The 25,365-nt window shown below is 44.0% G+C and overlaps 1 protein-coding gene across 1 annotated transcript in view; it reads left to right on the plus strand.

The window, feature by feature from the left end:
* Positions 1–25,365, plus strand: part of RASGEF1C (RasGEF domain family member 1C) — an 80,435-nt gene that overhangs the window by 24,603 nt on the left and 30,467 nt on the right. Inside the window, exons 2-3 of the mRNA XM_074915825.1 lie at positions 21,095–21,277; positions 22,912–23,034. Of these exons, the coding sequence (XP_074771926.1) occupies positions 21,101–21,277; positions 22,912–23,034 (300 nt within the window). The 5' untranslated portion in view covers positions 21,095–21,100. The remainder of the gene's footprint in view (positions 1–21,094; positions 21,278–22,911; positions 23,035–25,365) is intronic.

Genomic DNA, 25,365 nt, shown 5'->3' on the forward strand with positions numbered 1-25,365 from the left:
AAATAGAAAAATTAAGGACAACTTTGAAATAAATACTGAAATGCAGCTAGAGGGATCTTGGATTAAAAACCTCTTGCGTGCTGCTTTATGAACAAACAACTTCATCCTTGATAGATTGTGTGCCTCGAGCGTACATAACAAGGCAATTAAGAGAAAGCACAGTCAATGGAATAATATTGTATTATCTTTTTGTTTCACGTAAGTCCTGTATCTCCTTTCCACTGCCAGTTTGCTGTAAATTGCACCTTGTCATTAATAGGATTATTGATAAGTCTGCCAAACAGAGCTTCTGCAGAATTTACTGTTTGCTAAAATGCCTCCTTCATCATTAAAAAGTGTTACTAATATGCTTTAAACATAAATCTTGTACAGTGTTAATGCTCTAGGTTACAGCCAGCAGCAAGTAAAGCTCTGTAGATTGCTGAAGCTGGAAGACAGGGGCACATGCCTGCTTTGGGCTGCAGTGCCTTGCTGTGTTTTTTTCAGGTATGTAAACTATCAACAGTGAATTTGCCCTTCCCTCCCAGGCAAATTCAGAGGTGTGTCTTTATCAAATGTTCACCAGACTCGTATTTTCCTTGCTTTTTGCCCTCTCACCCTGCTTGTTTGGGGGCAGCAGCTGTAGTGCAGGTGGCCCCAGGTTGCGTTGCAGGTGTTGGCTCTCCAGGTCCTGCACCTTGGGAGGCGGCACTGGGGGTGGTTTGGACAGGCCTTGGCCACAGGGACGTGGTGATACACAGGTTTGAAGTTTGAAGGTCTCTAGGAAGTCAGCTGAAGGACGTGGGTTCACATCCAGCAACAAAAAAGCTGTTCATTGCCTGCCAGCAAGGCTGTTGACAGTGTGGCTAGAACGTCATACGTTGTCCCTCAGCCTGGACCCAAGATCGATGACTGCAGAGCACAGGCTTGTTTTGGGCTAAAAGACAGCATTGTGGCTGGAACTTTGTCCAAATCACTTTTCTTTGCCGAGTAGCATCATGTCTCTCTTAAGTTAGGGTTTAGTTTGAGCCAGCTGCTTCCCAGCCCTCTGTGGTCCTGTCCTTGCACCATCTCGGTACCTGCAGTATGGCTGCGTGGAGCAAAGGGCAGGCAGTGCTGTGTCTCCTCTGCCCTCTGCCAGCTCCTCAAGTCCTCCCTGCATGTTGTGGTCCCAGAGATGCTGAGTGGGATTCCAGAGCCTGGCTTGATAGTGGAGGTGCCATTGCCCATCACTCCCCTTTGTTTAGAAGAGCTATAGGGTTATCCTGGACTACTTTGCTCCTGCTGGCAGTGCTTTATTGTTGGCAGGTCTCAAAGCTGCAGAGGGGTTTGGAGGAATGAAAATAGATGATTCTCCCATCTCTGGTGAGACCCAGAGATAATCTGTCACTGCTTTTTCGGTTACACCTCCAGCTTGAATCTGGATTATTGTCTAGAGCATCAGACTCATTCAGGTGATCACTGCTGCTCTCTGTGTGCCCAGTCTCTGTGTACTATTCTCTAGTGCTCAGTCCAGCTTAGATTTAAATAGCACAAAGGTTTTTAATCATATCTGAGAGACACGATTTATTATTTGATGGAGCTGTGCAGTATCAATCTGGAGCTGTAACAAGGCACAAACAGACTTGCCTTGGTACCATTCTGACCAAATTCAGGCTGAGCAAGGACAGTGCAGAGCAATTCCCTGGGATTTTCATTAGCAACGTGGGGATGTTCAGATGTCTTTGAAGTCCAGGGCCTGCACGAAGTTAGAGCAGTGACCACTATGCATTCTTGTGGCCCCTTCTCTAGCTCATGTAAAGCAGCGATTTGGGACAGCCTGCCCAGTCATTTAGAAGATGATCGTTCTCTCAAGGCAGCAGTTTGTCAGACTGTAATTTTAAAATTACATTATGTTTTGCTAGGACTTGGCAGAACTTCTCCTAGGCCTAGACTTTTAAAATAGTAGCCCCAAAAAGCTCATTCCTGGTGCAATTAAAAACAAAAACAAAAGGAAGAAGGAAGAGCGATTTGAAACGAACTGTTTGTTTGGGAGGTTGTTTTTTTGGGGTTTTTTTTTTAAGAGAATGCTGTCTGAAACTCTTGCTTTTGAAGATGTATTCCCACGCTGAGTCACATCCAGGGTTCATACAGAAAAGCTTGGCTGGTGTTTTAGAGGTCGATATTTGTTGACTGCTTTAGAGATGTTGCCAGTGCACAGCAGCGGTGTGTCGCAGAGGAGGGCTACAGGCATGCCCCAAGATAAATTGATTCAAAAGGTAGGCACTATCTCTTTGCTGCTTTAATTTTCCTCTCCCTTGGTTTGCTGTGCTGGTGTGATTACAACACATGCTGGGCTGGGGTTGCCATCTTTTGCTGGGCAACAAGGACAAATATTTTTGCATTTGGAGAGACTGAAAGTTTCTCTATTGTGTCACTGCTGTCTGGGGAGCCTGTAACTTGATGTCACCTGTGACAAACACAGCATTAGAAATAAGCCTGCTATGGGTTAAGAGCCTCTATCTTGAGATTATGTGGCTGTTATGCTACTAAATGTCACTTTAACTTACAGAGTCTCACTCCAGCTGTAGTGCTTCCGTTGGTGAGTGCAGAGTTTTGTTACTGCTACTCATGGAGTGCATAACTCAGCGTGAATAAAGACACCCATCTGAAATCATAATGTACAACTACATTAAGCCCCATTAGTTAAGAGCTGGACTGGTTACAAACGAGGGTAAAACACACACTCCATTACAGCATCTGTCTTTCCTCTGTGTGTGTTTAATTTTCTGAACAAAGGGTGGGGAATTAAGAGACACCTCCTTGATGCGTTTGCTGCCATTTTGAGCCAGCCCAGATCTGGGAGAGCAATTGTATTTTAAGCAGCTCTGTGAGTCATCACAAAAAACGCCAGCTCAGGTTTGATTGCTGAGTTTGTATTGTTGCTGATGTGCGAGACATGAAGTAGAAAGAATACAACTTGGTATTTAGCTGCAGGACTGAGCTCAAGATGCTGACAATTTGAAAAAGCTCAGTTTTGACTTTGCATGCCAAACAAATTTACTGTAGGAAGAACACGTTTGCCACACAATGATGTCATTTTCATAGAGTCACTTTGCAGATAGTGCCCACAGCTCTGCAGAAGGCTTGGTCTGAATACAAAGACCTCTTCAGGAGTCTTCGAAGTCTCCTGGTTGGAAGAAAGCCAGTACTGATGTGATAGCAAAATGCATGCAGATAGCAAAACTACTCATCTGGTAAAATTCCTGCCTGAACTCACTTGCAAATCAAACGTGTCATTGAATTGCCTAGAGAAGGTGAAAATTATCAAAGTTTGGTGGATGTGAGAGAGAGAGAAAAAAAATCAGTGTTCTAGAGAGGATGGAGACATTGTGCTGGACCAAAACCTTTCCTTGTGGGAGGGCCATTTGGAATTGGAAGCTCCTAGAGGCTTTTGTAGAAATGGGCATTGAATGACGACAGACTGAGCTCCAAAATAACCTGTTGACTCCATCTTCTTGTGGTATGTGGTGAGGCAGTGAAGTGGAATGAAGAGCAAATGTGATGTGAAAAGGGATGCTTTAAAAGTAGAGGATTTTGGAATTGAGTTCCCACTGAGTAATGTCTTGGCTGGTAAAATGGTACAAACCTGGAAAATGCTGGTGAATTGTACCATATATAAGATGGCACTTTTTGCTTTTTTTCTCTCCAGATAATTATGTGGTAGCCATCTAAATGCTCCTTATGTTAATAAAAATTATCAACAAGAAAGCAAATATATATTTATGAATGACAGGCACACACTTAAAAATGCCCTGGACAATAAAGAATAATATTGGTCATTAGTATGGTAAAAGAGACATAACAAGCTTAATAACGTAATTTCCCACACATTTCTGGATTTGGCCAACACGAAAGATTTCACTGAAATGATCACAAAACAGACTGAGATAATCTTGGCCAATATCCTCCTTTTTGACAAAACAGATTCTAATAATAAAATCCTGTGTTTTATTGCTTAGCCCAATGAAAGGCTTTTAGCAGTCCTTCCTTTTCATACTGTTTAATAGGCTGTAGAGATGTTGCCAGCCAGTCCTGAGCAGGAAGAGGAGGAGAGTTTTGTGCTGGCCTTGGCAGGAAGGTCAGGGCACAGATCTGGCCGAGGTTTGGTGGCACTTGCAGGGACTAGCTGGGGGGATTATTAAATGCGCAGAATGGAAGCGAGGGGGAGTATTGGTGTGAAGGGGGGGGATCTTCACAGATATTTTGTTCAAGTATTATCTTCTAAATCGATATGCTTATTACAGTATGGGAGGAATTCACATATGGGTGAACTCCTTGTATTTCCCAAAGGGCTGCCATGCCAGTATGGACAGGTGATTCTTGGCCCTGCTGAGGTTCAGGGAGGTCTCCAGGTGAGGTGGCATGACCATGGACACGTGCTGCTTTTGGTGTTTGCAGAGTAGGTAAATAGCAATCACTGCTGTGCTTTTGGACACTGCAGCTTCTCTGGTTTAATATGCTAAAACTCTTTGAAGAACTTAAATACCCAGAGCTCTGTCTAAAGCTGAGTTAGATCTTGTCGTGTTCTTGTAGCATAACGTGGGGGTTTTGAACAATCTGAGTTGCTTTTTTTTCCTTCTTCACTGACCATTAAAAAGCACCCAATTCCACCTTGTTTTTTAAAGCTTGAGTATTTCATTTTTGTAGATATTTTAAGCAGGGATCCTTGAAATCCCTACAAACCCAGCTTGTTTCTCTGAGTCCCAGGCATGTCTGCTGAAAACACTGTAAGTGTCATAAGCGATTTCACTGTACAGGCTGCCCAAAACAGACATATTGATGTTATTTAGCCTTCACTTGCCAAGTTGAGCGTTAGGATTGTGTTTTCACATGCGAGGAAGCTATCAGCTTTACAGATAGCCATATTTTCATAAGCTGCATTTGGCTGTCACACCTTCTCCTGTAGTCTCTTGATATGCAAACAAGTCTCAGTTATATATGCTCCTGGCCTATAAACTGATATCCCCAAAGAGTTCCTGATTATCCTTCCATTAACTTTTACTCTCCTCCATCTCCCTCAGGGAGGTAACAAGTAGTCTTTCCTTCATCATGGGTTTCCAGCTGGTTACCTCCCCGGTTCCCTCCTAAATGGATTCTCTCAGTAGTTTTGTGTGTCGCTAAGGAAATATCGACTGTGAAATTTCAACGCCATCGAAAAGTACAGCAGGGACTGCTGAAATGGGGATTTGAAACACAAGGAAAGCATCCTGGATCTTAAAGTGTCATCCCAAAGAACAGTAACCATACACTGCGTCTAAGGCATAGTGTTGTAGTGGGGCCAGGAGGAGGGGCATTGCTGTTTGTATGTGGCGTTTCAATGCAGCTGTACTGCTGAAAACTTTAATGAAGGCTTGTGTGAGTCTGCCATTCTTATATTTTCTGGTCTAATTAGCATTGTTTACAAACCAACATTGAAACCCATGTCTTGGTTGCATTGAATCCCGCACACTTCATTACATTCCTCAGTTCCACAGTTTTTTCCTTTATGGAGTTCAGATTGTTTCTTAATCAGATTCTCATACCCTGTGTCCATCGTAGTTGCAGCTGGGGACATCCCAGTAAAGCATTCAGCAATGAAATCTTCATCTGTCCTGTGTCCATCCTTCTGCAGACTCCCACAACAGTAAATATTTGTGTGAGTACAACCTGAGTCCGATTCCCAAAGACCGGGTCTGTGCAGTGTTTTACATCCATGCAAGATCTGAACACACTGTTGATGTCTTGACCACTAATCTCTATTGTTACTTAAATTCTAAGTGGTACTAAAGTACCCTTTGAGGCCTCTCTCTCCTATTGCATATTCCTACTTGTTTTATATCCAGTTGACAATGGGCTGTATGTTTCTTCTAGTTATTGCCTTAAATTGAGCATAAGCCAGTGTTTGCTTGTTCCCATCAATATTCTCTGTTTGAAACAGCCTGCTTTTCCTTTAGAATTATTCAAAATGAAATTATTATTTAGCTGAATAGATGTTTCAAGATGTTGCATATTTCTGGTTTTGGTATTGGTACTCCTAGAAAATTTGCAAATACCAGACACTTAATTTTTAAATGTGATATCTAATCTGTTGCTGTAAATATTTACATGAGCTATCAGTTGTATATGGGGAGCAGAGATGACTCCCCTTATCCACATGAAGATGAAGCATACTTTTTCAATAGTCACACTGATTTCAAGGGCTTGTTGGGTTTGTGGCCACCAAAAAGAAATAAGATGGTTAGAATATGGCCCCAGCTATGTGGCAATGCCAGACCTAATTTGAGCATGTGATTCATCCAATTTCCCATGCAGAGTGTCAAGTCAAGGGTTTTCTTCAATTGCATGTATAAATCTATGGGCCTGAGAGATTACAGGTGGCATTAGACTCTTCGTTTGCAAATCCTACATATTTGCATATCTGTACATGCATAATTTTACCAGAAATTCCCCTACAGTGTTTTAAGTCCTGTTGGGTATGTCTCTGTCTGTGCAGGTCTGGAGTCTTAGAAGATTAAATAAGGGTGAGACATTTAGCCACAGGGTAACAACTCTGGTGTACATTCAAATTTTGTATCAGGTAGTTTATTATATTATTAAAATAGTACAATTTCGTAACAATGGTAGTTGCTGCTTTAAAAACCTCATTGTTGCTCAAGCAATATGCAAAATGAATTAATTAATATAACTTTTTATGTTGGAACCTATCTATAGACAAAAGGTGGGATTTTCGGTGTCCCTGTATAGCATGCCCTTTTTCAAGCACTACAGAGGGGAGTGTGTATGTCCCCCTCCGGGCTGTCTATACACTAACCAAGCTGCTACCCTGCAGCCTTGGAAGTTGAGGGAGGAAGAAAAACCATGTGTGTTGTTTGTGAATTCTCAAAGCACCAGAATAATGAGTTAAAAAAGCTCTGTGCTTTCTGACGGGTCACATATCTTTCTGATCTATAGGATTTGCACCCTTGACACCATCTTTTGAGGAGCATTTCCAAAAAGTATGGAATGAATGTAGATTATGTGGGAAATATCTCAGTAGTATGCTCACACAGCTCGAGTCAGCACAGTCTCCCACTGTTAACTGAACATGTCCTTTATGGAAATTGGCTTTGTAACCCACATTTCAACTGCTGAAGAGTTATGAGGTCAGCAAGTGCAGTTCAGAATTTAGCTCATTTTGTGTATATCTTGGACCATATTCACCCTTGAGTTTTATACCACAAAAATCAGTGGAATGATGCCAAGAAAAAAATCATCCCCTAATATTTAAAGTCAGCTCCTCCAACACACGTGTATTTCACTGAGCTCCCTACCACAGCTCTAGGAAGTCTCCTGCTTGCTGGTTCCTGAAGGTTATAATTTTCATATGGACACCAAGAATAACTAACAATAGAGATTTTGGATGGATATTAAATCTTGTGCTTCAGGGTATGAACTAGGCTCTAACAACTGGTGAGCAGAAAGAGGCTGCTGTAGTGAGCAAATCATTGTACTTCTGCCCTCTGCAGTGCTTTTGCCCCTGTCTCAGAATCACAGAATCATCTCACTTGGAAAAGACCTTGAAGATCACCTAGTCCAACCATTAACTTAACATTGACAGTTCTCAACTACACCAGATCCCTCAGCACTGTGTCAACCTGACTCTTCAACCCCTCCAGGGATGGGGACTCCACCACCTCCCTGGGCAGCCCATTCCAACGCCCAACAACCTGTTTTGTAAAGAAATGCTTCCTAATATCTAGTCTAAACCTGCCCTGGTGCAGCTTGAGGCCATTCCCTCTTGTCCTGGCGCTGGTTCCTTGGCTCAAGAGACTCATCCCCAGCTCTCTGCAATCTCCTTTCAGGGAGCTGTAGAGGGCCATGAGGTCTCCCCTCAGCCTCCTCCAGACTAAACCCCCCCAGTTCCCTCAGCTGCTTCTCGTATGACGTGCTCCAGACCCTTCACCAGCTTTGCTGTCCTTCTTTGGACACACTCGAGTCATTCAGTTGCCTTTTCTGTGATGATCCAAAGGTAGCCAGTATCAGAGGCAGGCGGGTGAGCTGGATGTGCCGTGGGTGGCTTGGTACAGGCGATTTGATTCCTGTGTTTCTCCAAGAGCAGATTGTTGATCCCAAAACCAGAGCATCACATCACTGGTGTTTTGATAGGAAGCAAAGAACTAATGTCTGCGGTCCCTTTTAACAACAGGTTTGTAGCAGTGATCACAGAATTGTCTTGCAGGGTTAATTTTGGCTAATGAGCAATTAGTCAGCTCAGAGGTGACTGCCCCCAGCCCCTTGCCTGCTGGGGATGAGGTGGTCAGGGCTGAGCACAGTGCTTCCCTGGGGAGTGGGAGCCCCAGCAGGACCGACATGGGCCCAGCACCTTCACCTGCAGTGGTGCTTGTGCTACAGCTGAAATGTCCTCTTTCTGGAGTTGAGGGATTTGTTTTCCAACTACAGACTTGCTGTGTTATCCTAAATGTCAGCAGAGTATCTTCTTCCCCCCACCCCCCCCTTTTCTTTTTTTTTTTTAAATACTTAACACAGCCAGAGAAAATCTATCACCAGAAGCCTCCTTGCCTGCCTAAACGAAGGCTGAACTTGAGTGGGCTGAGCATATTCCAGCGTGAACATGTTTAAATTCTGGGACAGCTACAGATGACGTTGCTGCTTTATCGCTTTGCGCGAGAAGCGCGGGGCTGGCGAGCGCCCCAGCGCCGGCGCGTGCCTGGCTGCCTCGGGTCATGCCGCGGTAGCGGGTGGTAGGACTGGGAGCAGGCACAGATGGTGCTCCAGAAGGGGAAATCCAGAAACTCATGAGCTCGTTTCTTTTAGGGAGACGCGTCCATATGTCATCCATAGAGCACAAGAGCCTGCTTGTCAGTCTGGAGCACCCTGGGGATTCTGGGATGAAATAACCCAAATCTGTAGCTAAGACCAGATGCTGATACTGGCTGTACTGGTGTAGTCCCTGTGCTCTGTTGGTCTTCCCTGGTAGGGAGTGAAGTCCTGTGTTGGAGTGTCATCGGCGGTGCCTCTCCAGCCCAGGGCTGAGGGTATGTTTGTGAGGAGTTAGCTAGGGAGCCTGCGTGGCCAGATCCATCACCGATGGGCTCAGCTCTGCCCTCTCAGTTTTCCTATCTGCAATCCTGTGTGCAGCTCCTCAAGGTGAGCTGAGGATGAGGGATGTGAGTGCCCTAAGTCAGGTGCTTGGCTGTCCATCCCCTCAGCTGGGCACTGCAGAGCAAAGCACAGAGGTGCTCACCACAAAGGATGCCTTGCAGTGGGATGTAAATCTCAGGGATGCCTGCAGACCGTGGCAATTAGGAGCAAAATCTACGAGGTATTTGTGCTAATCTGGTAACTGAGCAGCGCTCAAATACAGTGTAATTAACAGTGGTGATAAATTGACATTGGTGACAGTCAGAGCTTATGCTGCCCTTCAGAAGGCACTGATGTTTTCTGAAATAAAGATTAGACCCTCTTGCATTGAATATTTTAGCAAATTTGGGAAGAAAAAAAAGAGTTAAATGAAATGTTGTCCCACCCAAACTGGAGCAGTGATAAGCAAGTAACTTGAATTCCTGTATTTACATATTGGGGAGGGGAGGTGGACTTACATAAAAATGCGTGTGCTTCTGTGTAACTGCATATACATATGTAACACCCAAAACACATCATTTCGCATTCATATTCATGTGCGGAGTCTGTCTGAGGTTGTATGTGTGTATATAAAAATATGATTTATAGGTTTTTAAACCTCCCTGACAGACTCCAAGAGACCAATTTCTAAATGTATGCCAAGATTTTTGACTAAGAGACAGGTAGCAGTAGGTGCTAATAAATGAAAGAACTGCAAGTGAAATGTTGTGACATGCACCTCTCTGAACAACCTGCGGAGCGCTGGCAGAATCATCAAACCGAGCTGAGAGTAATCAGCAGGGACTGATAAAGCTGCTCTTGTAATTATTTGTTTGATATACAGCTTTCCTTCTTCCTTCTGCATAAATAGCAGAATTGCTTTGCTTAGTGTGGGAGGTTTTTCATTCCTGTCAGGGCTTGTTCTCACCAAGATGTCAGGAGAGGAGGACTGAGGTCTGCATTTTTGTTTTATTTACGGGCTTTCCATTGTAATTCTGACAGCATGCAGTGGAGACAGCATTCATTTAGATGGGGAGAGGCGTCCTTGCTCATGCAAAGCTGTCGGTGTTGCAGGGACCAGGCTCTGCCATGCTGCTTTTAAGCCGTTCTGATTTCTCCAGGCTTGGCCTGGAAGAAGCTATTCCTGAGAGGAGGCGGCTGCTGAGGTCTGAAGGCAGTTGTGATGTCATGCCTGTGTATTCAGATTTTAAATAAAAATCCCACAGCAGCTTTCTTGTTTATAAGTGTGAGTTTGATGATGCCGCAGCGTGGAGTGCCCTACAAAACTGCGCAGCCCTTCAGGTTGACAACTGTTAGTTATCCTTAAATAACTTCTACTGTCTAAGCATGAAAATCCAAGCATTGACTGATTTCCAGGCAGTCACAGTGGTGGCCCGTCAGCGACGACTGAACTGAGCCAAAAGGCTCCTGTTGATGTCAGTGGTTTCTGGGAATGCTGCCTGCATGGTTTTGTTCCGGGATTTCCCTCTCTGTCCGTGCCTGGTTGAGCTCTGACTTCACTTGGGGCAAATATTGCAAGTCTGTGTTTTAACAAAAGGTATAGTAATTCATTCCTACTCTAAGCACTCTAATTTTCCTTGTTCCATTTATGTTCTGTTTAGCCTTTTTCTTTCCTTAAGGAAAAGGAAATCCTTCTTTTCCTTGAGGAAAAAAAAGGACAGATTTTTCTTTAAAAAAAAAAAAAATCCTTTACACCAGAATAGTTTTTATATTGTCTAAGGGTTTTACCAGGAACTCGGGAGGAAGGGGGAGGCATAAGGGGAGAGAGGCACATTAGAGCAGAAAATAGATTTCCTAGCGTAATGTGAGAGAAATCCAGACTGCTGCCTTTAGCGTACATTTGAATACTGTCAAGGGCATCTAGAATATATTGGTAGGCGTTTCTCCTTCTAACAATATTAAATATCTGATAATGATGAGGCACAGATGCGCTGCTGGCCCTGTACTTCATATGCACACGTAATATTGGGAAGGGGTCTGAGACATCAGAGGCTGCGTTCAGTCTCATGCCAGGGTCAATGCCAACTCGCTCTTACTCAGGAGAAACGCTTCAGACTTGAACCAGATTAATGAAAAGAGAAATTGTTCCGAGACGAAGAAGAAAGCTTTACACCCATTGCAGTTTTATGGGGGGTTGTTCCTGAGTGATTACGGTGCATCATTTCAATGCTTTCTGATTCCAGGCAATGATGGCATTTTAAGATAAATAATGTGTTTGCGGCTCTGCTTGTTATTGAAGGGCTTTTATTATTGCTGATGTTACATGAAAAAGAAAGTTATTAAAAAAATGTGGCACTAACAAATTGAAGCCCCCAGGGAACTGTTGCCTGAATGGGATTTTGATTGGAGTTCAATTTAATTGGCCATAAATCTTCTTGTTTCTGATTTATATTCTACTTCAGACCAGTCTACCAAATTCATGATAATCAGGTTTTCATTTTTCTCTATCGAACAAAATACTCCGACATGAGCATAAACAGAAATATTCCTTCAGCAAGGTGACCTTGTTCTTGCTCGCACTGTGCTGGTAATTGATTTAATGCCTCCTTACCTATAAATTGGGCCTCTTTCTGAGGCATGTCAGTCAGATTTCAAGGTAATTGGTTAGCATAGTTGGTTTCTCATTGTAGTGTTTTGACTGCAAGATATTTCTTACAAACCTCTAGTACAAGAGTAGAGCTGTGATCATTCTTACTGACATGATGGAAAGAATTCAGCTGGTAGATGTACATGTGCCTGTCCTGTTGGCTGGCTTTGAATGTAGCTATGTGCAATGCATATCTTGGAGAATAAAAGCTCTTGTTCTATCCCAGAATAAATACATGAGCTGCAGAGCCCAGTAATTTCTGTGGAGTTTGAGTTGAATCTTTTTCCTGTCACATTGCAATGTCTTTAGGGGAATGAAGTTACACTGCAGGTGCCACTTGCACTGGGCCTTTCTGGTTTGGAGGTTTGCTGCAAAGGAGGAAGTCAGGATTGTTTTTGTGCCTGCCATGAACGTTAGCCTTCTGCTCCGTGACTTGCCCAAGTGCTAGCAGGGAGAGGAGGGAGATCTGGGAGCTTCTCTGCATGTTCTGGGGCAGTGTAAATGCTGGTTTGGAGGTGCTGGGTCCACTTTCTGGTCTGAATCGTTGGGATTACTCTTTTGGATTAGAATGCTTTTTCATGGGGAAGTTGGAAACCTGTCAAGAATTGCTTAGTGTGTGAGTTCATAGCTGCTTTTTACAGCAGCGGTCACTTTGGTTTGGGATTTTCCTTGACAAACTGGATGAAGAGGCTTTGTGCTTTAGGTGCTTCCCCAGTGCCCCATGAGGGTGGCAGCTCAGTTGCTCTTGTAGCCTGTTCTCCCCTGGTCAGAGCTCCCCAACGCATCCCCTTCCCCATCTTGTGTTGAGGGCTGAGGCTTTGCCTCCTCCCCAGGAACGGGGATGGGCAGCAGCACTCGCCTGAACTTCAGGCTCCAACAACTCCCAGGACAGTTTGGAGCACTCCAGTTTGGGCCAAACCAGGCGTGTAGTGGAATTCTGTTGCCCCAAAAGAAATTTTACAGAAGACAAAGAAAAATGTTTCCCAGGCACGCTGAGGCTTCTGGCCCGCATCCCTCCCCGGCTCTGGAGTGCTGTGCACCACAACACATTGTAGAGCTGTCCTCTCACCCTCTACTGCTCTGCTCTCCTTTTCCTTACTTCACCCAAAATTGCTTCTTGCGATTGCTTATTTAGATTCGTCAAGAGTTTTCCTTCCTCTCCTGATCTCCAACATCCAAAGGAACTAGGACTACGGGGGTCAATTCTTTAGGGAAGTCATTTGGGAGGGGAGATGAGTAAGAGGTGAGAATGAGGTGGGATCAAAAGAAATAGAATTGTCTAATTCTGATAAATTCACTTGCTCTTGCAAACAGGTTCATGGGGATCTCAGTAAAGTGCTTCAGTTGCTGGAAAGAATGGGTAGGAAAGGGGAGGGAGCCAGCCTGCATTGCGATGTAATCGTTGTTACTGAATTGGGAGAATGTTGCAGTTTAGTGTTTTTCCCACCTTTCCCGTCCCATGATTCTTTACCCCTCTGATTCCTTTGTGGTTTTAAGTTGTGTAGCTTCCTTATATTGCTCATTTAACTATTTCCAACAGTACTGGGATTGACAGGTTGAGCTTTCTGCAATCTCCCAACTTCATGGACTGTAAATTGAATGTTTTATGGCCTGTTGAAAAGGTGAAAAGAAAGTTACATCTGCTACCGGTTTCCTAATTACATTAGCATCAAATGCATTGAGTTTGTTAATGCCAGGTACTCTTGCTGAAAAAAAACGTTTATAACTATGGCCTTGACAACTGGAAGCAATTACTTTGCAGTAGTTTTCCTTTTGTTTTCTGAAACATTAGAATTCTTTCTTTTCTCTGCTTCCCTCCCTACAAAAGAAATAGAGTAGAATCCGAATTTTAACTCTTTATGATTATCTTCTGAAATTTTTTTGTCTGCAAAGATGAATAGCTGGAAAATTACTGGAAGTAATGTAAAGAAAAATTAGCATCTGTTATTGAAGTTTTTGCCAAGCCCACTGGTTTTTAGGGTTTATATGACAGCAGTGAGCAGGTACCGAGACGGATGAGACTCGACTGTGTCTCATGCTGTCCTGGCTGAGAGCATGGACCAGGGTTTGTTCCCCAGGGGATGGGGCAGAAAGTGAGTGCTTCATGGGGAACAACTGAAGGACACTGTGCCCTGACCCGCAGGGAGCGTGTGTCAGAGATGAGAAGCATCACTGATAAAAGTGTCTTCATGCCAAATAATGCATCCACAAACAGCTAAATCCTTCTGGCTGTGGTTTGTGCATTCAGGCTGTGAAGTTGTCAGTGGGGAGGGTTCAAAACTCGCCTTCAGGGTGCAGCCTGCTCCACAGCACAGTTGTTTCTGCTCCTTTGGTCATTACTGAATACGTATGAAATGTATTTTTTAAAAAAGTCTCAGTTTAGGAGTCAAAGTCACAGAATCACAGAATCATCTAGGTTGGAAAAGACCTTGAAGGTCATCCAGTCCAACCATAATCCTTTTCAGGCTACCTAGATGGTAACTCTGGTTATAGCTTGGACCCCAAAGCCCAGTGAATAGGACTGGGAGTTGGTTCTTCTTCCACTGAGGTGTTAATTAGATCACCTTTGCTTCCAGTTTCCTATCCTGTTTGTCTATCACAGTAGCAACTTTTGATTTGGGGCAGGATTCACCTGTATGTGAATTAACCCAAACAGGGCCTTGGGTTTGGTGGTATTGCAACTAAACATTGAAGGAGAAGAGATCTGTGTCTGCTCTGAGCTGGAGCCCTGGGCAGTCCATTAGATCCTTTGGTCCAACGTCCATCTAGCGAAGATGCTGGTTGCTTATGATTCTTTCTCTTTTCCTGCTATTCCATCCCTTAGTTCCTGATGCTTTTGGAGCAGAGCAAATCATTCAGCGTATCTCTTCCAGTGTCCCATAAAGAGATTAGTGATGGTTGGATAATAGGTTTGGTTACTAACGCTGGCCAAGAATTCTTCGAGATGTTTTTCCAAAATGTTTTAGTGTAAACCATCTTTACTTCCTTGAACTCTGGTTTTGGTGAAAGTTCAGACAAAATAGACTTTTACAGGATTGAGATGGGATGGGAGACATCTCCCACCTCTGTTCCTGGATGGGAGTAAGGACCAGTCCAACTCATTCTAGATTTGGCATACTTGTTAAAGTCTGTAACTTGTCAAATTGACCTTGAGTCTCCCGTAGTCTTGATTTATTCCCTGCTCATGCTCACTGAGCACTAACTTGCACATCCTGAGTTCTTGTAAGGAGGAACCCACTGTCACAGTCAGGACAGTGAGTGAAACTGGAACTTCCCTCATGGCACAGATGGACACCCCAGCCTCCACACCCTCCCTTACCATCCTCTCTAGCTCCTGTAATTCTGGTGGGAGGTTGTCAAAAGCTTGTGCCTTTCATCCCTGAAGTGGGAAGGGTTTTATTTATTTTGTTAATCTGGAAGTTAAGTGGGTGGGAAGATAAGTCTGCAGCCCCGCTCCATTTGTCACATGGTACCAGCTCTTGTTTCCCCTTGAGAGAGGCAGAGCAGATGGAAGGCAGAGATGAAATGAAGATCAAAAGTAAACAGCATGATTAAGTTTTTGATAAAGGATAAAACACTTATCACATCAAAGCCGCTGAAAAACACATTAAATGTTTCCTGAACATTTCATGTCCACGTAAGCATTAACTGTACTTGCCATGGGGACATTTGTAAGAGCAGGCAGTGGAGCTGGGGAGTGCTGGTGGGGTATTTACTCTCGGGGCTCTGCTGCAGGTCACCTGGCTGGCACCAGGAAGGCAGAGCTGGCAGCCTGTTCGCCATCCTCTAGCACACTGAACCTCTCTTGCTGCAGGGTTGGCAGGCCCATGTTATGTGCATGGTTAGGCAGTCCTTTCTTTAAGCCATGCCCTGCTCAGTTTCCAGGTTTGGGCACTGGTTTTCCAGAGGTTTTAGGGCACTCGCAGATGTAGATAGGTGCAGAGTTTGTGGGTGGCTTTTCTTCCAAGCATTGGTGATCCTTTGGTTTCATGCTTTGGCTCAGTGAACTGAGTCCTTAAACATTTTTGCATAAGCAGCATAATTTGTAGTGAGAAGTGTCTATGGATTGCCTGTTTTCATCACTGTTGGAATCTGAGCTGTCCTGGCCAGTGGAGAAAGATTGAAAAGCAGTATATTGCCATTATTTTAAAATTTCTTTTCCAATCTTATGAATGTATGAAATGTATTAAAAAAATATAAAGAAAAGGCACTTTGTGATAGCCAATAAAAGCCAAGAATGATGAATGATTAAATGAAAGAATAGCAAAAAAGGAGTAGATGTAGAAATAAATGCAGGAGATTTCCTGTTCCAGTTATTACCATAACAGCCCAGAAGTGCATTTCATCTGCAGTGGCAATGGGCTCACTTCCAGCAAACCCAGCTTTATCATCCAGAAAAGCCACAGTTGAACAAGCCGTTGCTTGAGCTGTTGCATTTCCCAACCAGAGAATTCTTGGCTGAACACACAACCCCAAGATCTGGGAGAGCCTTGAGGAGCCCACTATGATCCAGTGTGACACTGCTGTCCTCCTCATTCTTGGGGCTAGAGAGTCACGAGGACACCTTACTGCGCAGTGCCCCAACAAGTGAGGAGGGACCTTTCTTGTGCCTTCTTGCTCAGCACCACCTGCACAGAGCTGGCATTATTGATTGCACTGTGCCACTGCTGGTGGAGATAACGTTTTGGTAAAATTAATGCAAAATGCTACCGTACCAGCTCGGTAGCATTTTATGTTGCCTTTGTGCAGATGTCAGTGCTGAGGCCAGTCTGTTTTTTCTTCCATTTTATTACCTTGGTTTTCTGTAGGCAAGGAAGAAGCCACATGCCCTTCTCCCACATGGGAAGTCCTGTGTAATGGAGACCAGTCCCAGAAACACTCTGACCTTGAATTTTCTTTCTTTTTTTTAACTGGTGCAGAGACATTTTCACATCCCCAGGTCTCAGTCCTTTAGAACACAGAGACAGTTTAAATGCTGTATGTGTGCAGCCACCTGTATCATCAGGCATTTTGCATGGCGGGCTGTGGAAGCCTGTCTTTCACTGAGATCTCCTCACCAGCAGCACTCCCTCCAGAGCACTATTTATCAAAGTGGTCTTTCAAGGCACACATTATATTTTTACCTTTGTCACTGCCACCAGAGCCTGTGTGATCTTAGCAAAGCATCTCTATTCCTTCTGAACCCACAAGCATGAAGTCTGGTTTTGGGACCAGTGTGTATCTGTTTGGAAAGTCTGGGCACCAGCCTTCCAGTATATGGAAATTTCTAGGTCTCAGTACACATAAGAGCAGCAGAACTTGTGAAACTTGAGGGTTTGGCTTTTTCTTTCATGATTAGATTTCCCTGTACTTAGCAAGGTTGGTGGATGCCATTCCCTCAGCTGATGTATTTGTAAGGTCTCTCACCTCCATGTAAGTCCTCTTGAGACCAGCGACGGGTCAGCTCGTATTGCTGCTCTCTGCCCAGAAGGTCACTTACTTGGGTCTTTCTCCTCTACCAGCTGCTCAGCGTTATGGCATGTGGAGGAAGTCAGATGCTTTTGAGATCTATCATCCTGCAAATTTTTAGTTAAAACTGGCATCAGATTTCCTTCTGAAATGAGAGGAACAGCAAAACATTGTGTGTTGAATTGGACTAAAGTTCAGAGAAGCACTTACCTGCTGAATTTTCACATACTTAAACCTCACTGACTTCAGGTTCAGTCCAAGTGGTCTTCAAGTGGGGTTTTGGGCCATTTTTACCACATGCGAGCTATTGTTTCCAGAAAAAGTAGAAAAAAATTTTTACACCCAACATGGACTTCTTTGCAAATACCTAATGATCTGGAGTCAATTTTTACTTGCCATGGTTTATATTAGAAAGTCCAGAAATGGGACAACATTGGAACAGTTGGAGAAAGATGTGTGTCAGAATCACAGAAAAGTTAATCAGAAGGGACCTTCTTGTGGTTGTTTGTCCAAGGTCCCACTTGAAGCAGGGCTCACTTCAGATTTTGCTGAGGTTGCTCAGGTCCTTGTCTAGTTGGGTTTTGAAAATCTCCCAGGATGGAAATTGAAGATCCTTTCCCGGCCCCTCTTCCAATTTCACACGGTGCTCAGGGGAGGATTTTCTCTTACGTTCAACTGGAATTTCCCGTCAGCAGCTTGGGGGTGTTGCCTCTCATCCTGTCACTGTGCCCTTCTGAGAAGGGTCTGGCTCTGTCTACACTGCGAACCTTTTCCATCATCCAAACCACCGTCGGTACAATAAGACAAATCTCTTTGAGGTTGTTTGCTTGTTTGTTTTCCTCTCTCAGTGCTTCCCTTGTTGTTTCTGTATTCTGTGATTGACAGCATAACCTTGTTTTCTACTTACTGCAGGCAATCACATATTTGAACTCTTTTAAAACAAGATCTTGCTTCTATTTAGTACTTTTGAAAAGAGTACTTTGGAAACTGCATGAACAGAAAAAGAAATTAGGTGCTGCGAGCAGAGAACTCGCTGTCTTCAGTTCCTGCCTGCCAAATATTAATGTTAGTTATTATCAAGCTTAGTAGTGCAAGAGATTTTTAATCTCTGTACAGTTGGCCTTCATCCTGCTGTGAACGTAACAGCATCATTTAACGAGGAGCAAAAAGACATGAAGTTAAAACCTTCAGGTCGTCTTCAGCAGCAACCAGACACCAGCTCAAATATGACACAGGCCTTGCCCAAAAACTTGAGATTAGACCAGGAACTTCATAATAAAATGTCAAATATAATTTCTTAACAATACTCGGGAGGGATGTTTCAGTGACAGTTGTACAGCTGGTTTTATTCAGTTAAAAAAAAAAAAAAAGATAACTTTTTCTGAAGAAGCATCACTATGTATTTCATCAAGATTTCTCATGTAATGAGATACAAAAGTTCAGGCAATATCCTGTTTAGATACATTTCTATTTGATAATAAAACTATCACTGATGGTGAGGGATTGCACTGAATAAATTAATACTTTGAGTTCTGTTTTACGATGAAGTCAGGATGTGTCCTGTAAGTTCACAGCTGTTTTAACTTTTTCTTTTCCTCATCTAGACAGATATATGTCCACAAGATTTATTTCTTGATCTATATGGACATGCAATCCTTCTTGGGATTATTGCCATAGAAACAAGATGTAACATAGAGTGTGTTAGAAGTAACAAATGGTATTTGGCAGTCCTTCCCATTTACTACACAGAGTCTGAGCTGTGTACAAAAAGCAGCAATTACTTGCTCTCAGAGCCTTATTAACAGGCACATCTGCACATTCATTAAAACTAGATACTTCAACTTCCATTCTGGCCGAGATGACGTTCAGATGAATACTCTGGTCTTTAAACTAAACTAAAATCCCTGACATCTATTTTATTTTTCAGTCAGGACTGGAATTTGTTGGTTTTGACATTCTGGTTCCTTTTTCTCTGATAGCCCATTGCGGAGGCAGCCTGCACTCCCAGCCCGTGTGAGCCTCTCGGAAGGAGATAAGACACAGTAACCAAACCACTGGCTCCTGGGGAACGGTCCCTCCTTTGAAGGATGAAGTCACCCAAGTTTTGCTCGTAAAGCCTGATCTCCCACAGTGCTGGGACCCGGCTCCCAGCCTCTCCCAGGGCTTCACACCCTGCCTGGCTTACAGGCACGCTGCCCTTCTCATCCTCGGTGGCCCAGGGTTGATCTGAGTTGGCACACTGCAGCAGCCTGAGCCTGGGGGGAGTTGATGGGTTGTACCAGGCAGAGAGATGCTTTTGCAGGAGTAGCTACAACATGCTGTAACTGAAGCCAAGCTGACTGGGTCACAGTGCATCTACTGATACATGTGAGGGAGAAACGCAAACACAAATTTTTAAGCCAAATCCATGGGGCAGCTTTTGAAGTTGTATGGGATGGTGAAGAGGCAGAAAAGCAGACACGACAGGATACAGAAAAGGGCAGAGAGAGGGATCAAAAACTAAGGCATATCTGCTGAGTGCTTGTGACTGAGCAGCAGCAGGCTGAGGCGTAGCAGCAGGCAGTGTCAGTGTGGCCCTGTGCTTTCCTACGTGGGAGGTCGGTGCCGGCTCAGCAGGCTGCGGGGTGCAGGTCTTGCTCTTCCAGCAGAGAGGGGCTAAGCTCAGGAGGGAGAGCTGGAGTCCTGGGAGACGTTCTGTAGCTGCTCCGGGGAGTAGAGGTTGGCTCTAGGATTCTTCCCTTCTGTCATCTCTTTCCCATCCTCCCTTGCACCAAGTAAAATCAAATTTAGAAGCAAATAATGAAGTCACAGAGGGGTCCCTCGCTCTGGATGATGCTTTTGCTGACCTGGGAGTGAGCATGCGCTGTCCTTTTCCCAGTCCACATCCTATAATGCTGCCTCTAGCTGAGAGTGGAGCAGCTTCTAGGGGGGATGTCGGAGGTAGCTGGAGATAAAGCTCTCAAGGCAAAATCTGTTATCCCGCTGCACCAGTGCAGGAACAAAACAACTTTACGCAGCAGAAGAAACATTTAAAGCTGATTGTAAGCCACAAAATTGAGATGGAGCCTAGAATGCAACCCAAAGAACCCAGAGAATACGGGGAGCTTGGAACAGGGCTCTTGAGTTTGCCTGGCCTCCTTTTCAAATGTGCTGAGGACTCTGCATCTCTAGTGAAGTCAATGAGTTCTCAGGATCTTTTTGAAACATTTATTTAGTACCTATGTATAGATCTAGAACTGACTAACTTCAGGCTCCAAAAATAGTGCAGGTGTCTGCCTTCTCCCTCTTCCTCATTTCTCTTTTCCTTGCTCTTTAATCTCTTCTTCAGCTCCCATGTTCTCTGTTCCCTCCAACTCCATTTTTCCATTCTCCTCCAGCTGACTTCTGCTCCTGCTTCTACCCTGTCACTCACTCAGCTGCTTCTGTCCCGTGGGAGCCACAGAGCAATTCTGAAGGTCCAACCTGAGCAAGCCACAGGTGGCACCCCTTTTTATCTCCCTCTCTCACCCACATTCTCCCTGCCTCATTCTCAGGGGGACAGAGGTTAAAACAAACAGCTCAGGAACCTGCTGAATTCAAGTCCCAAGTATCTTGCCTCTCCTACGTGGGACTGACCAGGGATGGCAGCAAAAAGGGAATCATCACAGAAACTCCTGATTGGGGTGGGAGCCCAAAGTAGCTACTATCACTTTCTGCCCCAAAAGAATAAATCAAAATGTCCTGTTCTCCTGTGTGTTTTCCAGCACAGGCATGATCTGCAAATGCCAACAATAAAAGAGGTTATAGTGAAGGGATCATGTTAATTTTGTCAACAGGAAGCTCTCATTAGTGGCTTGTGTTTTTCAAATCAACCAGAAGACAGATGTGGCTGTGAATCTGATGGATCTTGTCCCTGACATGAGTTTCTCTCTGTTGTAGGAAGGCATGCCCCAAACGTTGAGTTCTACCAGCATGTTTACCCCATGTGGCTTCAGCCCTCATCTACATACTTCAAAAGAAGATGAACAAGGAGGACTGATCTTCCAGGATGGAAACCTTACCTCAGCATCTCTGGATGCTCTAATCCAGCATCTGATACCTACCACTGATTACTACCCTGAAGTAAGCAATTCACAGTATAATAAACAGTTTAATTTTGATGAATTGGGGCAGCGCTTTACACAAAAGTGAAAATGTGTTAAATTTTGAATTGAGAGGGATAATTTAAAAGCTGCATACAATTAAAGCTTGGCAAATTGACGCATTGTTTTAAATGCTGTTTCACTGCTCTATAATCGTTCCCATGAAAAAGCAGATCTGAAACTTGATACTGCCTTTAAATAAGAGAATGGTATTGGGGGAGGAGAAGCTGTGGTGGTGATGAATTAGTGATATAGAAGTTGGAGCACTTCAAAAATAGCAGTGCATCCCAGTGAGGTTTAGATGAAGACTGAAGCAAAAAACTTCAAGTCTGAACTAGCAGTAAATTATCTGAATTTCAGTAGCTGCTGAAGTCATCCAGGTTTTTCTGCATGTGCAAAGCATTCCCTCAGTGACAACAGAGACGCTTCTTCTGATGGGTTCATCATTTACCTGGGCTTATGTTCACACCAGCTTTGCAGTCACTGGACAGCACAGTCCAGATCCTAATCCTTGCTCCATCAGTGAATGTGCAGTGTTTCTTCACCGGCAGTGTGAGGACCTAAACTGGAAGCAGATTTATGGTTCTGCAAGCCATTGACTTCACTGGATTTTGCACATCCTGGTGGAATTCAGGACGGAGCTTGACTGGAAGACTTTTAAGTGTTAATTTATCTCTATGGAAAGGCTTGTGTTTCAAAGCACAGAGAAGCATAGACTTCTGGGCAGTTCAGAAAACTACAGAAGTTATCAATGCAGAGCAGACAGCATGTTTTAAATTACCTGCAGCTCAGTTTCTGGTCAGCTAAAAATAAGTAATAAAGAAGCACATCAATTAAAAAGAAAGAACAGAAAGGCAATAAAAATAAGTAATGGACAGATAAGGCTGTGAGATTTTCATCAAGCAATGTGTGATATGTAATATTATACCTGCTGCTCAGGAGCATGGCTAGGTCTGGGGGAAAGAAGATAATTCAGGCACCGGAAGGTCAGGATGCAAACAACTGAGGATTCATGCAAATATTTTAAATTTGCTGCTAGAATACTTTAAATAATCCAGGGATTTATCCAACAGGCCTGCTTTCCACAGCTTCACAGATGTGGGACTGCATATGATATGTCTTGGATGTTGGAAATGAATTCTGGGGAGTTAGTAGAATAAATGAAATACTCCTTAAAACAGTCTGGGTGAGACCTGCAGAGCTATAGCAAGATGTGACTAATCTGGGAGCATCTGTGGCTCACAACTCGGTACAACACAGAGATGCCTGAGTGTCTACATGTTTAGCTTTTGCTGGCCTCCATGCAGCCCTGGTGGTGCTGTCTTCTGTACCTGGGCTTGCTCCTGTAGCATGACCTACACGCTGGCTTCACTGGATGTTTGCACAGGGCTTGAGCAACTGAAGGCTGGACGTGGATGCTGTGGAGGAAGGAGATGCTGCTGCCTCCTGCACCCACTGTAACCAGTTTCATTTCCAGGGTCAGGAATCCTTATGTCTTTTAGCTAAAGGTCTGTCCCAGTGAAAGTGTAAAAACTGTGGAGTTCAAGGCTTTTATGGCTAATATTACCCACTGTGCAGCTGCTTACAGCAGGTTTGCTTGTCTTTCTCCTACAGAAAGCCTATATCTTTACATTCCTGCTGAGTTCCAGACTCTTCATCGAACCCCATGAGCTTTTGTCCCGAGTTTGTCACAAGTGCATTGAGCAGCAGCGGCTGGACGACCCCGTGCTGGACAAGGTTAGTTTATCTTTACAGCAGCAAAGTGTGAGAAATTTTCAATGGGCAGAGAATTCTGGGGCTCTGGTGTGTGTCCTTTGCCTCCGTTTGGAATGAATGAAACTTTCTTACAAAGGATGATGGTTGCCGCTGCGATCCTGACATTGAGGTATCCTAGTATCTATGTCCAAGAGCAGTGCCCCAGGCACTAGTCACTTCAAATCTTCTAATTTTCCCTTTCCCCTGCCTCAGTCTTCCCAGGTGACTTTTCTTTTTCACTTCTTTAAGGCTCTGATGAAGCCTGTGGGATGCAAGGACACAGGACATAAACCTCACACACTGTCAACTGCAGATGTCAACACACCATTCTCTTTCCTATTTTTGCTAAATGCGTCTGCCCTTTTGCTTTCTTGCTTCTGGTACTGTAATATTTCCTCTTGGCCTTACCTGTCAATTTGAACGCTACGTAACAGCATGCAGCCACCCACTAACCTCCCGCCGCCGGCGCTGACGGATGGGCTGCACGGCCCTGCTGCAGAGCGGCGCGCTCTGGCACACCAGGAAGGAGTTGAAGCAGCAGTGAGGCTGTGACAAGCTAACAGAATGAGAAAATCCAAGTTGTTACTGCATCGGCACTCCTCCTGTTTTGCCCTAGGGACCGTGCAGACTGATACAGTGTGTAACAATACGTGTGCATCCTCTGGCAGTCCCACAGACACTGCGGTGGAGATGGATCCCACTGGATCCTATTCTGTGCTGGATTCCACCCAAGCTCTGCACGGTGCATTGATGAAGACCTGTCTAGTAGATTACCTGGAGATGCATCTTGCGTGCACTGGAGGGGAGGAGAATGTGCTTTAGTTGCAGCTTTCAAAAAAACCCAAATTCTGAAATGATTCTCAAGATCAGCCTTTCCAGCTTCAGAACACTGTTTTTGGCATCAAATACTGATCAGCCAGGCTGCATAGAAATCTCATCCTTGCGTTGTCCATACAGTCAGACTACAGAAATACCTGTAGGAGGTGCATCATGCAAAACAATTTTTCCAAGGTGTAATGAGTTCTGTTCTTCGATGCGATGGCAGATGCAAATTTAGGAGGATTAAGATGTAAGCATTGCCAAGTGTCACTGCTTATTAAAGTTTGCACGAAATGAGAAACGTTATCTTATAATGAAGAACTCCTAGTCACCTGAAGTGAATCTGTATTTTGGACTGGCCTGTAGTAACACAGACTTGGTGGGACGCAGCTGATTTTGTGTTTCTGAAATGAGGCTGACTGAAACTGCACACAAGCGACCTCCCATCCCCTGGGTCCTGTGACTTGCACAAAGTCCTCTCCTTCAAATCGTAATAGCAGTTTACACAGCTGGAGCAAATGTCTCCCCAGACCTTTGTAGTTTCAAATAAAGCTTTCCCTTTAGCAGCCACCTGCTGGTCTTTGAGCATGAGCTTAATGCTAGCTGACAGCAGTTATTTTTAGAGATGTGGTTCATTGAAACCTGTTGTTGGTGGAAAGCTGAAATATGCATTTTAACCACCTTGGTTGAAAAGCAGAGAGCTGTGGAGCTCAAGAGTATAATTTTTCCTGATTACAGGGTACACGTTAGCTACGGTACGTAGTATGCAGAAGAAGGCTATTTGTTTTGGTCTGTGTTTTCTGTAAATAAAAATGCAGTTTGTTGTTTAACGCAATTTCCTTTTCACATGTTCTTGGATGATGGAGGATGAAAGCTTTGGAAGCAGCTGCACTGGCCATCTTTTGAGATAACACTAATGCACCAATGGTGCCTTTCCCCACATTTCCCTCCTTGCCCCATATCTTCCTGACCATTCCCACTGCTGCATCCTCAGATTGATCTACACCAAAAGTAAAGTAGGCATCAGCTGTGTGTTATATGAGTGGGTGTCCTTGTTCTATCATGACCTTGAGCTCATATGGGAAGAGAGCAACATTATCAGTAGCCCAGGTAAAGTTACTATAGTGCTGGTGTTTTGTCCATCTTTTCTTCCTCATGTTACATCTACCACTGGTCACTTAGCCGTTTTCTCATACAGCTAGAAAGCAGAGAAGCAAAAAAAAAATGCCTCTTTGTTGGTCAAGAAATACATTCCAATCAGTTTTTCGGGGATGGATGAAAATGTAGGAGGGTTGTAAGGGAAGAACATATGGTTCAAATCAACAAAAAGGCCAGATGTTTTCAAAAAAGGTATAAAGGTTGCACCAACAAAATGTCTATCCAACCATAAACTGGCCAATTGCATGTGCATAATACTTGAATCTGCATGTAAAACAGCCAGTTGTGCATGCATCGAAGTTCTGGTATGTTTTGCATGCCAAAAGGTATCATTTG

This window comes from Athene noctua, chromosome 12, assembly GCF_965140245.1.
Source record: "Athene noctua chromosome 12, bAthNoc1.hap1.1, whole genome shotgun sequence".
In the NCBI taxonomy this organism is placed as follows: domain Eukaryota; kingdom Metazoa; phylum Chordata; class Aves; order Strigiformes; family Strigidae; genus Athene; species Athene noctua.